We start from the raw sequence: 11,954 nt of genomic DNA on the forward strand, positions 1-11,954 counted from the left end.
GACTCGTAACCATAATTTGTTTATTTCAGTAGAGTCAGTACTTCCCCTTGTGTAACTGGATTGGAACGAGAGCAGTCAGTGGATGAACTGAGCAATGAGGCCCCACCATTTGATTCAAACCACGAAGTGTCTCTGAGCTGTGGTGTAACCACAGATCCATCGCTGTGGATACTCCTTCCAGATGAAGACATCAAAGAAGAAGTCCTGAATCTACCGCTGACAGACAACGTATTCGATGACGAGTCTTCAAGCTCAGCCCCTCCTACGCAGACAAGCGAAACCTCTGTGTCTCCCTGCACCTCAGTCTCTGACGCAGACATCAGTCAGCAGGTGGAAGAGGAGAAAAATCCAGAAATGGAAGATGAGAAGTTGGGAGAAAACCAGGAGATGGAGGAGAGGGGAACACCAGAGGGAGAGACAGAGGGCTTGGACAGGCCCGTCGAGAGACCTCAGTGGGAGGAGCTTGTAAAAGCGGTTGTCAAGGCGGATCAATCACTGACCAGAGTACTGTACCCGCTGGCTAATCGTAAGACGGCACTGATGCTGATGGAGCAGCTGCTGTCAGAGGACACGCTGCTGATGGAGGAGCACTACAAGAAGAAACAGGAGCAGAGGGGCGCTGTAGAAAGGTGAATATTAATGTCCTGGAATATTACACCAGCTGTGGTAGTCACAAGTAAAATCTCACTAACCATGACATGAAGTTTTACTGACCAACTGAGAGCAGTTTACTGCCTGAGTTAGAGGAGACAATGATGAATGTGATTTCTTCACAGAAAATAGCTGTAAAATAATGGAAATAGGCTTAAAAGTGGAAGATATCTTAATAGATTTCTTAATTCTTGTCTTTTCACCTTTCATGTGACTACATAATCTTGTAAGAGCTGACTCTAGCGTTGAGAACGCATATAAATCTAATTAATTAGGATTCCTAGTTTAATGTTTCCTCTATGAAACTTTATACTGTTTTCTAATGGCCAAAAAACTGGAGTCTACCAGGGCTGTGTTACCTAATATTGCACCACATGCACAGACACACCTGGCTATCTGCTGTCAAGCACTCAGATTTCTGCCAGTGTAAGCACACTTCAGATACAGAGAGAATGTGGTTGAGTTTTTATGCTGTGTAAATAACAAGTGGGGCATTACTCAGAATATACTGGTAATGATACTGGCACAGCTGAATCAAGAATTAAATTTGAGCATTTTTTATCTTATATTGTGATAACAGGGACCAAGTCAGCTTGACCTAAAAACCTCTTTCTCTCTCAGCACTGAGACCTTCGAAGCGGCTGAACCAACTTCCTGTCCTTCTGCTCCTGACAGCCTTAAAGCTCAGAGTCCAGAGCTGCAGAGCAAAGCTGATGTCACTGAGAAGAAGGTAATTATTAATTTATGCAAAACAGTGGACGGTTTTCATCTGAAGTACTTAACAGTACAAATAATGAGCCACTGTATGTAAGCTGATGTGGTTAAAATGTATAACTTTGGTCACGTCTTGCAGTGATGATTTTGGATCATGTCGCCTTTTGTTTTTTTAAGTAAATATGACAAGAAACCAGACAGGACAGCAGAGTAAAAAGACCTTTCTGAGCTGTAGTCTCCTTCTGTTTTTCCTCTTAATGGTGGTGATTTCATATTAATACCATCTGGATGCTATTTGGCCCATTTCAGGCTGATATAGTTGTGTCTCTTATCACATGATGTACTGTCTGCCTCTTATCAGTATTTCCCACTTGTCTAGTGTTTGGCTTAGCAAATAGCCTCCCTCATCTTCCTGACTGCCCTCAACGTTCACTCTTATTACTGTTATCTATGTTAGCATTGCAAAAACCTTAAGTATTGATCATTGGAAAAATGGGATACTACTCAACACAGAGTTTGTCACTTTATGTGAAGGAAAGAGGGATAAAAATGTTAATGAATGGTAATCCACTTTCAATATCTGGTCCTTGAAAAACTAATTTCTCCCACCACTGTTTTGTATTGTAAATGCCTAAAATTTCTTCTCTACTTGAATTTACAGCGTCTGTTAGTGTCCTTCATTGAGGATCGTCTGCGTTCACTCGAAGAAACACGTGGCGCCCTCGAAGCAGATATTCAGGAGAACGTGTCCAGTGGTGAGGCGCTGGAGGTGCTGGTCCAAGAGCACTGCCTTCCTGTGGAGCTGGAGAGGTACAACCTGTTCATAGGAGACCTGGAGAGGGTGGTCAGCCTGCTTTTATGCCTCTCTGCCCGGCTGGCCAGGGTACAGAACGCCCTGAGCACAGTGGACCAGTACACGGACGCTGAGGAGAAGGTGAGGAAACTTTTCTGACAGAGTGGTGTTAAATGTCTTGAGGCAGTAACCTCTCAGCACTTTGGAGTACTATCTTCCAGACAGCCTTTGTTTTCCAATTATTTCTGTATGCTGTGGAACAGCTTGCAAAGACCTGAAACTTGCCCTGAATGAGTACTTCACTGCAATTAAGAATTTATTGCATCTTTGTTTTTGGCAAAGTTGAATAATTATCTGGTAATAATGCAGTTGCCAGCAGGTTGTAGGTTCATTTAATGACCCTATAAAATCCAAGAGTTCTGCAGCCAGAGATAAACCTTTTTAATAAAATTCACATAAGCCTTTTAACAATTCTTTTCCTTTTTTTGCCTTTTGTTTGTTGTCTGGATTTGAATATCTGACAGCATGGCCTACAAGTGCAATGTTTTAAGCAGCCAGTTTTTGAACAATAATAATAATTACCATTGATTATTCATCATCTTACATCTCACAAGTTATTAAAAGCATGAAGCCAACACTTAAAACAAATAATTTTTCTAATCTAAATGTATCAGTTCCCCGTGTCCCCTGTGTCTGGACCTTCTCTCACAATAGTAAGCCCTAATGTATCATATCATTTTTAAAAATGAATATCATGATAATATGATAATATTGTGATTATGACAATATTCTAACTTATTGACGTAATGATGTTAAACCGATACGCACAGCAACAACATTCATGGCTGAAAATGTAAAGTTGCTATTGGCTCCATAACAACGAGCGACTTCAGTATTGTGGAAGTGGTTTGGTTACAAAAAATAAGATGTACAACAAACCACAGTAATATTTAATAAGGGCAAGAAGTCTAACAACGAAAGGGGGCAATACAATAAATGTATTTCACCACCTGAAGCAGAAGCACTAAGCTGAGAAAAAGGAGGGCCACAAATCCTGCGAGAACTATTTTTTCATATTGTCAAGAATATCATTATGGCAGAAATACCCTGATATTATTTTAGAGCCATGTCTCTCATGCACCTGTAGTGAGTGCTGCTATTGTGAATGAACCTGAGGCACACTCTTAATGGGGTTACAGGTCAACTGAATCAGTTAAATAAGATTTGATAAAAAATCAACAGATGTATTATTCTCCACCTCCATGTGTTCACATCCTTTTCGCCCTAAAGGTGTTTACACATACACACTAACGCATGTGTGTCAGCGAATGCTACTCGGGGTGGGGGGTATTATGTCATAAGACCAGAGCAGATCTCATGATTCACTGCAGCTTGAGTAGAGCTTCTGGCCAAAATGACTACCATGAGTGTTAGCAGTGCATGGCTGCTCCCATGCCCTCAGCTATACTCTCATTCTGTTTACTTAAGAACAGCAAACACACTGCTTGGGAAAAGTTGAAGGACAGCTTCAATGGAGTCAAGGTTTCTCACTGTGTGGAATTCAAAAAATGTCGTCTGGTTTATCTTTTTTTAATAGCCGATTTTTGGCTCATCTGTATTTGAATCTAATGATTAATGAGGCTATTGTAGATAATATTTGATAAACAGCAGCTTGATATCACTACAGTTTAAGAATTTGTTTTCACATGGTTTGTAATAATTACTCGAATTTTCTCAAGCTGCATTAGAGCATTTATTAGGAAATGTTTAGTGTCACAGGATCTGACTCAAGCCTCTGTGCTCTGCTTTGTTTCCCCCCTCTGAATATCCTGTTTGATTATGTGTTGCAGTATTTTCAGCATCAATTTATGTTTGCATGGATGCATTAGACATCTAGATTTATTGCTGAAAGGGCCCTTTGTGAGTTTGTCCATCTGTAAAAGCCTGGCTCAACGTGCTGCACACTGAGGGCTGTGTTGGAAGCTCATTTGTTTTCCTGCTGTTATCAGCAACACTGGTATTTACACTGACTCACCGAAACTCCAGCCCAGTTTCGATGACATTTGTATCTACCCTGCCCTCTGTTGACATAAGGAAACACTGCAACTCCTGTCCTGTGGCTGTTTGAAATGGTTTACCTATCACATATTCAGCATATTGACATGGTAAACGTAAATTAAAACAACAATATAACCATAAAATATGACATTTGTGGTTAAAAAGTAAAGCCTGTGGACATGATTCATTTTCACATTTCCTAGTAGAAGCCTTATGAAGCTTGCATTGGATATTTTGGACATGGGTCTAATGTTCTACAAGGCATCAGCTTCAGATTTCAAAACCAGGCCTGACATATGTCTTCAACTTGATTATGTAAGATAGTGAGGAGACATAATCTATGATCAGCAGCAGGTATAATATATTATCTTCACCCTTTCTCCTCTGTACTCAGCAATCTCTGGACAGTCGCCATCGTCTGCTGTGCAAACAGAGGGAGGATGCCAAAGATCTGAAGGATAACCTGGACAGGAGAGAGAACCTGGTTTCCACATTCCTGTCGCGTCAGCTGTCTGCCGAGCAGCTGCAGGACTACCGGCGCTTCGTGCAGACCAAGGCCTCGCTGCTCATTCGGCAGAAGGACCTGGAGGAGAAGCAGAGGCTGGGAGAGGAGCAGCTGGAGGCCCTTTCCAACAGCCTCCATCTTTGAGGGGAGGAGAGCTAAGAAAAAGCAATAATGGATTCTTCATTCTTTCTTGACTTGCCTTCAAAAAAAAAACAAAAAAAAACAGAGTTTTGACTGTACTTTTCTGGCTCAGTGTGCCACCTAAAGCCACAGGACATGAATGTTAAGTGGTCCAGCTGATATATTACTGTCAAGACTTGGGCTTTTGTCCTTTTAGGCTATACATGAGGAGAGCTGTAAAGACTGTTGAGACTTAAGCTCCTTGCCTATCTGTCATCTATAAAGCAGATTTGTTTTCAAGCCAGGGTGCCCAAGAAAGCTCACCCAAACTCCGCCCTACGCCGTTCTTCATCAGCACAGTCTGCATCTAAAGACTTGTACATGTTTCCTTTGACTTCAAACAGACCACTGAACTGTTTTTCTGTGTGCCTTGACATTGGTGTTGCTGTGGAACCGTTAGAGCTGCTGTGTGGAAACTTTGTGTCCCCCGCTAGCAATTCAGCAACTGTCCTTCACTTTTCTTTAAGTTTGTAGTGCTACAGCCCTTTATCTGCACCTGTGGAAACCTATTATAAGCTTTAAGATTGTATTTTGACCAGTGAGAAGGCTCTGGTGAAAGCGAGTAGCCTGAAAGAGGGGCGGTGTACTGTATTATGTCCGTAAAATGTACAATAGATGTAGTAAATTTAATCTTTTTTTTTCTTTTAAAAAAAAAAATGTACTTATTTTTAAATGTGTTTCAATTAAGGCACTAAAAACCAAAAAAGGTGAATGAAAAAAAGCACTTTGTAATGATACATAAATGCACATTTCTTCAAATCAGATTTGTTTTCAAAATCATGTTTTTTTCCATTTCAAGTGAAAGCCTTACTCCATCCCGTTAAACAATGTTTCTGTTTCATTTCTTTTTGTTTGTTTTTGTCTGTGATTTTGAATAGAAATGTGGAAAAAATGGTTTTTTTAAAGGGTACACGAGCACACCCAGGAACACTGATTGTGTACAGATAAGTTTCCAGCTAATTTCATAATTACGTCTTGATTATTTCATGCTGGAGCAGTTCCCCATATGGAATTGCCCAACCTCTAAAAACCAGATTATAAATAACAATTATATCAGAGTATTTTTCTCCCCCCATCTTCCCTTTGTCACAGAAGTGACACGTGATACTTGAAATGCTTTATTTAAAGAGGAAAGTCCACAAACTTCACTTCAGGTGTCTTAAACTAATTTTATATTCTCTACCTCCACATGTAGCCCCTTTTGACACACATAACCTTTAAATGTATTGAAATATACACAGTAATAGCCCTCAATCACATATAATGAAAACAAACTCTTTAAACATCTTTCCCCCCCATTTTTTAAAGGATCTCATCTTTTTCTAACTGTATTAATTTCAACACATTTTTCCTTTTCAAGAGCGATGTGAGCTGTTGCCCTACATCAGAATATGTGTTGTGTGTGCGTATGCTCGAGATTATGTATAATTGTGTGTGTGTGTAGTAGAGATTAGTTGCTGAACAAAAAGACAGAACTCCTCTTGGTGTTTGCTGTGTTAGTTTTCCAACCAAACTCCTATGAAACTTCATGAAATGATCAAAACGTTATCGTCCCTCAGGAAATGACCTGTTGGCTGTATTGGAAAAAGAAACTTATCCATATGTAAGTGAATGTGATGGCTGTTTTGTATATGATATTTATAACAGTGATCACACAGAGGAAGAGCATCATTAGCAGCCGGTACACATAAAAAGAATAATTTATTCACAAACTCAAAATGTCAAAGAAGTGGACAAAGTAGTAGTAGTAAGTTACTACAAACTGTTTTTTTCCCCCGGGAAATGGAAACAATTCCATGCTGAAAGATATTTCCAAGTTTTTTGCTAAACAGTTAAACATTTCTCCGGAGATTTACAGCTCTCTGTTTCAGTTTGCTAAACAAATGTATGTTTGTTTTGGCCTTAGTGCTGACGCAGGGCTGAAGGGTTTGAGGGACTCTCATGTTGTTCCCTGCAGCCTGCTGGAATTCCTAAAGTATGCAACGTTTTGGAAAAAGAAAGACGGGGGTAGAAAAAGAGGAAAAAGTGAGAAAATTGTTCCCACAGAGGAGCAGCACATGGACAAATTCCCACATTAATTCTTACTATGTGTATGTGTATGTGTGTGTGTGTGTGCGCGCGTCTGTGTGAGTGTGTGTGTGTGCATACAACAAACATTTGACAACTTCCTAAGTCATTGCTCGTTTCTGTCATCAATCAGTCAAAATAGTGTTTGGTTGTGGTTGCAGGAAAGGGGCCTGCTTGCGGAGTAGGATTATATTTGTTTAGTTGGGGATTTTCTTTCAAATACTCGAGGCTTGTGTGACATTGATAGGAACAGAATCCGTTTTAAAGCCAAGAAGGAAGGACATATTTCAGTCCTCGCCGGTGGAATGACAGCAGACATTTCTAAGCCCACTTTCTTTTTTTTCTGCTATATTTCACGTCTGTCTTCTGTTGAGAGTTTGAGCTCTGTCTTTCTTTTTTTTGTGCCTGTTTGGAGTTGTACATTCCATGATGTTTGTAATATTGTGAATAAATTAAGCTCTCCCTCTCTTTCTTGTGTGCCACATTTTTTTCAGTTGTCAAAATCAGAAACCAGGAGCAGTAAGCTGATGCGGATACATGCATCCAACCCGAACAATAACAGTTAATCAAGTGTAACAACAGAGAGACTATACATAGAACTACAAATATAGGCTACATGAAATATTTATGGGAAGAGAAGCATATGTTTGGTTCTACTATTGCAATATTCAAGCTGTGAGAACAGTGAAGAATGGATATTTTGTCATATAAATTAATGAAATTCAGTTATTTATTATGTTTTGGCTTTCCTCTACTAAAAGCCTTCTGTTTCCTCAGTGTTTGAGGCTTTAGTTGTTCCTCTCAGAGCTCGTCTTTGCCCCCTACAGGCAAATCAACACACTGCTTCAAAGAGTCCACTAATTTACCATCACTTAACCATCCTGGAAGAAGGAATAATGGTACATCAGTTTCCTCACACTACATTTTCAGATTAAACACTGTATTGAAGCCTGATTGTCCAAAAGAAAAATGAAAAGGGGGGGGGGGGGGGGGGTGAAATGTGGAGAAATGTGCCTCTCATTTGAAAGAATATTGTACAAAACTGGGTCATCTCTCTGTTTTTGTTTTTGTGAACTGGATTGTGTGAGCGTTAAAACTGAATATCAGGAATATTCCCTTTAGTGTTTAACATAGTATAAAATAAACAGTATATATTAGAATTACAATGTTTCATCAAAAATGAAATAATGTGTTAGTATATTCAAACAATTGGAGATATAATCCTAGAGAATGACACTAAATCTTTTGGTTGGTTTTAAAGGAATAGTCAGAGATTTTGGGAAAAACACTTATTTTCTCTCTTGCCAAGATTTAGATGATGTTTGTACATTCAATATGAATCTAGATTCAGCCACCATCGAGTGAGTGCTATTCTTTCTTTTTAAAGAAACAGGCTAGCTTATTCCACCTGCTTCCACTCTTTATGCTAAGCTAAGCTATCTGACTGCTGTTCCAGCTTCATATTGAACGCACAAATACAAGAGTGGTATCAATCTTCATATCATATAATTCTCAGCAAGACGGCGTGAGAGTGTATTTCCTGACGTCTGACTATTCCTTTAAGAAAAACTATAGATTTGGGGGCTCAGAATTAGTCTAAATATTTTCAGCAGCCAGTTCTTGTTTACTTTTTTGCCTCTCTGCCTTTGTTCGCTCGGCTTCAGTGGAATGCCGTCCAGTTTGTTTGTCAGCAACAACAAATGCTTTACAAAAGGCAAAGAAAGAACTGAGAGAAAAAATGGATTTCACATTGGCAAGTGGCAGAGCAAACCCCAGGAGGACAACAAGAGACACAACCGAGAGCACTTTACAAAGTTAAAGCACTTTTAAATCAGATTCCCACTGAAGGCAGCAGGGACATAAAACACAACTCAGGGATTTCTAAACAAGCGGGATCTTTGTCAGACACTAATTGCATGGTAATTTGGTTTAGCATCGTTACAAGGACAGTGTAAGTGCTGGCGTGTTTGGGTGCACGCTCAAGGCAACAAACAGGAGGGAACAGGATGGCCTGAACACTGCAGCAGCCGTCCTGTCACAGTGCCGGATAATGAGGAGCTTCAGCCACATGATAATCACTCACTGTGTCCTTCTATCTCAACACTGATGCAGAGGAAAACAAATAAATGATGGATTATGTAAACTCCAGTCAGGAAGCAACATTACATCAACATCTACACCTCAAAGGGGCAAAAAGTATACTTTTTTTATGGCTTCACGCTAACAAATAACTGTGTTAAATTGATTGTAATATGCAGTGCCTCCAGGAAGTTGGGAGGGGTTGTTTTTCCAAGACTGATGACTCAGTGATTACTCTACCAGGTGCTCAGGTTAGTGGCTTCAAAGCTCACTTTTCAATTTGAACTTTGAACTCTCCGCCCGCAGGAATTTCAGCAAACCTCCACCCTCTGACAGTTATTACACAGCTCAGTTATGATGAACACTGACCTAGCCTTGTTGTCAAGCTGAAAAAGCTAACTGTAAATCTACAGGCTGCACTGGTGTTACATCGTCATGATTTATAGGCCGCTCACTACAGGGGATGTTTCTGTTGGACAAAGCTTTGACAAAGCTAATTTAAACTGTGCTCTTAAGTATTTGACACACACAGGGGAGCAACAGTTTGTACTGAAAATGTATTTGAGACCATATACCTCCCCCTGGCTTCAATTAGTGACAGATCAGAAATTTGCAAGTTCATGTGGCACTAGCATCCACAAGTGTTGATAAAAGTCACTTATCACCTGGAAATGAGGAGCTCAACATTTTGGGAAAAATATGCATATTCTGGCTCAGAGTTGGAGCAGCATTCAGCATTCAAAAAAATGTAAAACTATTCCTTTAATCATCCATTAGTCTGATACAACATGCTATAGTGGTATTGGAAATATTCTTGATTGTTTTACCTCCACCACTTTAAAACAATGTTGCCATAAAGTAGACTTTTACCTATGTTTTTTTGTGGACTGTAATCCACCACATTACAGATAATTTACTGTTAGGTCACCTTGGAGTATTTAATGACTGTAGATTAGCATTTAATTGTTACTTTGCTGGCTTTTAAAAACGCATGTGGAATAAACGGTTTCAACCACCCAACAGTGTGGACAGATAACAGCATCAACAATCATAAATGGACCGATTTCAGTCTTCACTTTGATACTTAAGTACAATTCACTGGTCACACTTCTATATTTTCATTTTAACAAACACTTAACTGCACAACAACTTTTCTTAATAGTGTAATTTAACATTGTGGTATAGTGTTGCTTCTTTTATCTGAAAGATTTGAGGCCTTTTACACATTTCTGGTTGTAATTCCTGACCTTCTGTCAGCCTTTCGCTTCGCAGCGGCAGTTGCATAAAACAACATTTGCCTAATAAAACCCTTCTGGCTTGGAGATGAGACACTGTCATGACGTAAAGACAATGCACACTGCTGGAGAAGTGACATCATGAAAGAAACGGAGGGAGACGACCTGAGGCGGGGACAGGCAAACAGCGGGAGGATGAGGCTGACCACACAGGATGCAGATCATCTCTAAACACTATTTCTTCTTCTTTGATTCTTTTATGACCCAAACAAACTGCAACCTAAGATCATCTTGACACTCTCAAAGCCTCCCCACTATTCGTCTTTTGTCGACACACAGTCATACGCATGAACACAGCTCTGTTTTCATTTGCTGTGATTTGTCTTCATGTTGCTGCTCAGCGTGCCAGGGCCAGTGATACCATTTAATACGCACTTTCAGCCACACACACACATGCAAACACACTCTCTGCCCCAGTCAGCTGCTTATCAGGTTGAATCACAGCTGTCTCAACAAGCCAGAAGGTGGATCCAAACCACATTTCAGATAAGTTTTGGCACGTACAAAGGCTGTAATGATTTATTGAGCACCTGCAAACATCTTTATTGACACAACCTTTACTTTTATTTAATAAAATATGTTGTAATCCAGTGATGCATTATTAATCTAATATAAAATTCTCTTCAGAGGGACAAATATTTCAGAATTGTTTATTTATTGACATATTTAGTTGCCACTAGAGGTGTTCATTCACCCACAAGTCAACACAACCTCACTTTTTAGTTGAGAGCAGGTTTTCCTTTAGACTTACAGGAGGACGGCCTTACTGCTCTTACTCAGACATGAGCAGAGGAAAACAGGTCAAGTCTTGATCCCTCTCTAACAGAGTTTCTTTGTTTTTGGATTCCTGGTAATTCTGATTCTTTTTGTTTTTGTTTAAATCAAAAAAGAATTAAGAAGGATTATTTGAAAGAAAACAATTTAAGTTATCCATAAAAAGAGGAATGCAAAACATTGTGAAGACAATAAGAAGAATAGTGGGATATCTGATTTGATCCTTATGTTAGTGTGCACTCCTTTTAAAATAGAAATACAGAAATAACTGAACTGAAATGCTTTAGTGGAAAACAAAAAATTGTCTTAATTATGAAAAATGGTAAATGATCAATTAAACAATATAATGTTCAATTAAGCTCAGTTTTAATTTTAGAATTTGACTCTCTCTTTCAGCTGAGCCTCAGAGAGACAGACTGAAGAGACGGTGAGTAAGAAGACAACTCAGCACCTACTGAGACATTTTCTGACTCACGGCTGTAAACGATACCTTAAAACACAGGTAACATGTCCAACTAAACCACTACTAACTCAGAGTCAATAAACCAGGGTGTTCACCTGATGACATCATCAATTCAAATCTTGACTATTTCATTTTCCATTTTTTGAAAGAGACATCTGTTTTTCCAGATGTTGCTTTTAGTCTCTATAATCACTTGAATAGTACTGCTTGATTTTCCCTTTGACCCCACAACCAAACTACCTGTTATATCTAATAAGAATAATCATTTATGTCAGAAGATATAAATAAATCATAAAAACTATTAAGGAGTGTTTTTGTCATTGCTGAAGAAGGCCTAAAATTAGTTGGTGTGATTTTCAAGACAGACTTCTGCCT

The 11,954-nt window shown here is 39.3% G+C and overlaps 1 protein-coding gene across 3 annotated transcripts in view; it reads left to right on the plus strand.

Moving 5' to 3' along the window:
• shroom1 (shroom family member 1) overlaps positions 1-7,436 on the plus strand; it is a 32,631-nt gene extending 25,195 nt beyond the window's left edge. For 2 of the 3 annotated variants that reach the window (XM_062432676.1, XM_062432677.1), the window contains exons 6-9: positions 30-629; positions 1,273-1,381; positions 2,027-2,299; positions 4,611-7,436. In XM_062432676.1, the coding sequence (XP_062288660.1) occupies positions 30-629; positions 1,273-1,381; positions 2,027-2,299; positions 4,611-4,865 (1,237 nt within the window). In that variant the 3' untranslated portion in view covers positions 4,866-7,436. The remainder of the gene's footprint in view (positions 1-29; positions 630-1,272; positions 1,382-2,026; positions 2,300-4,610) is intronic. The other variant, XM_062432678.1, reaches the window with a different exon arrangement.
• The last annotated feature ends 4,518 nt before the right edge of the window (positions 7,437-11,954 follow it).

This window comes from Scomber scombrus, chromosome 14, assembly GCF_963691925.1.
Source record: "Scomber scombrus chromosome 14, fScoSco1.1, whole genome shotgun sequence".
Classification (NCBI taxonomy): domain Eukaryota; kingdom Metazoa; phylum Chordata; class Actinopteri; order Scombriformes; family Scombridae; genus Scomber; species Scomber scombrus.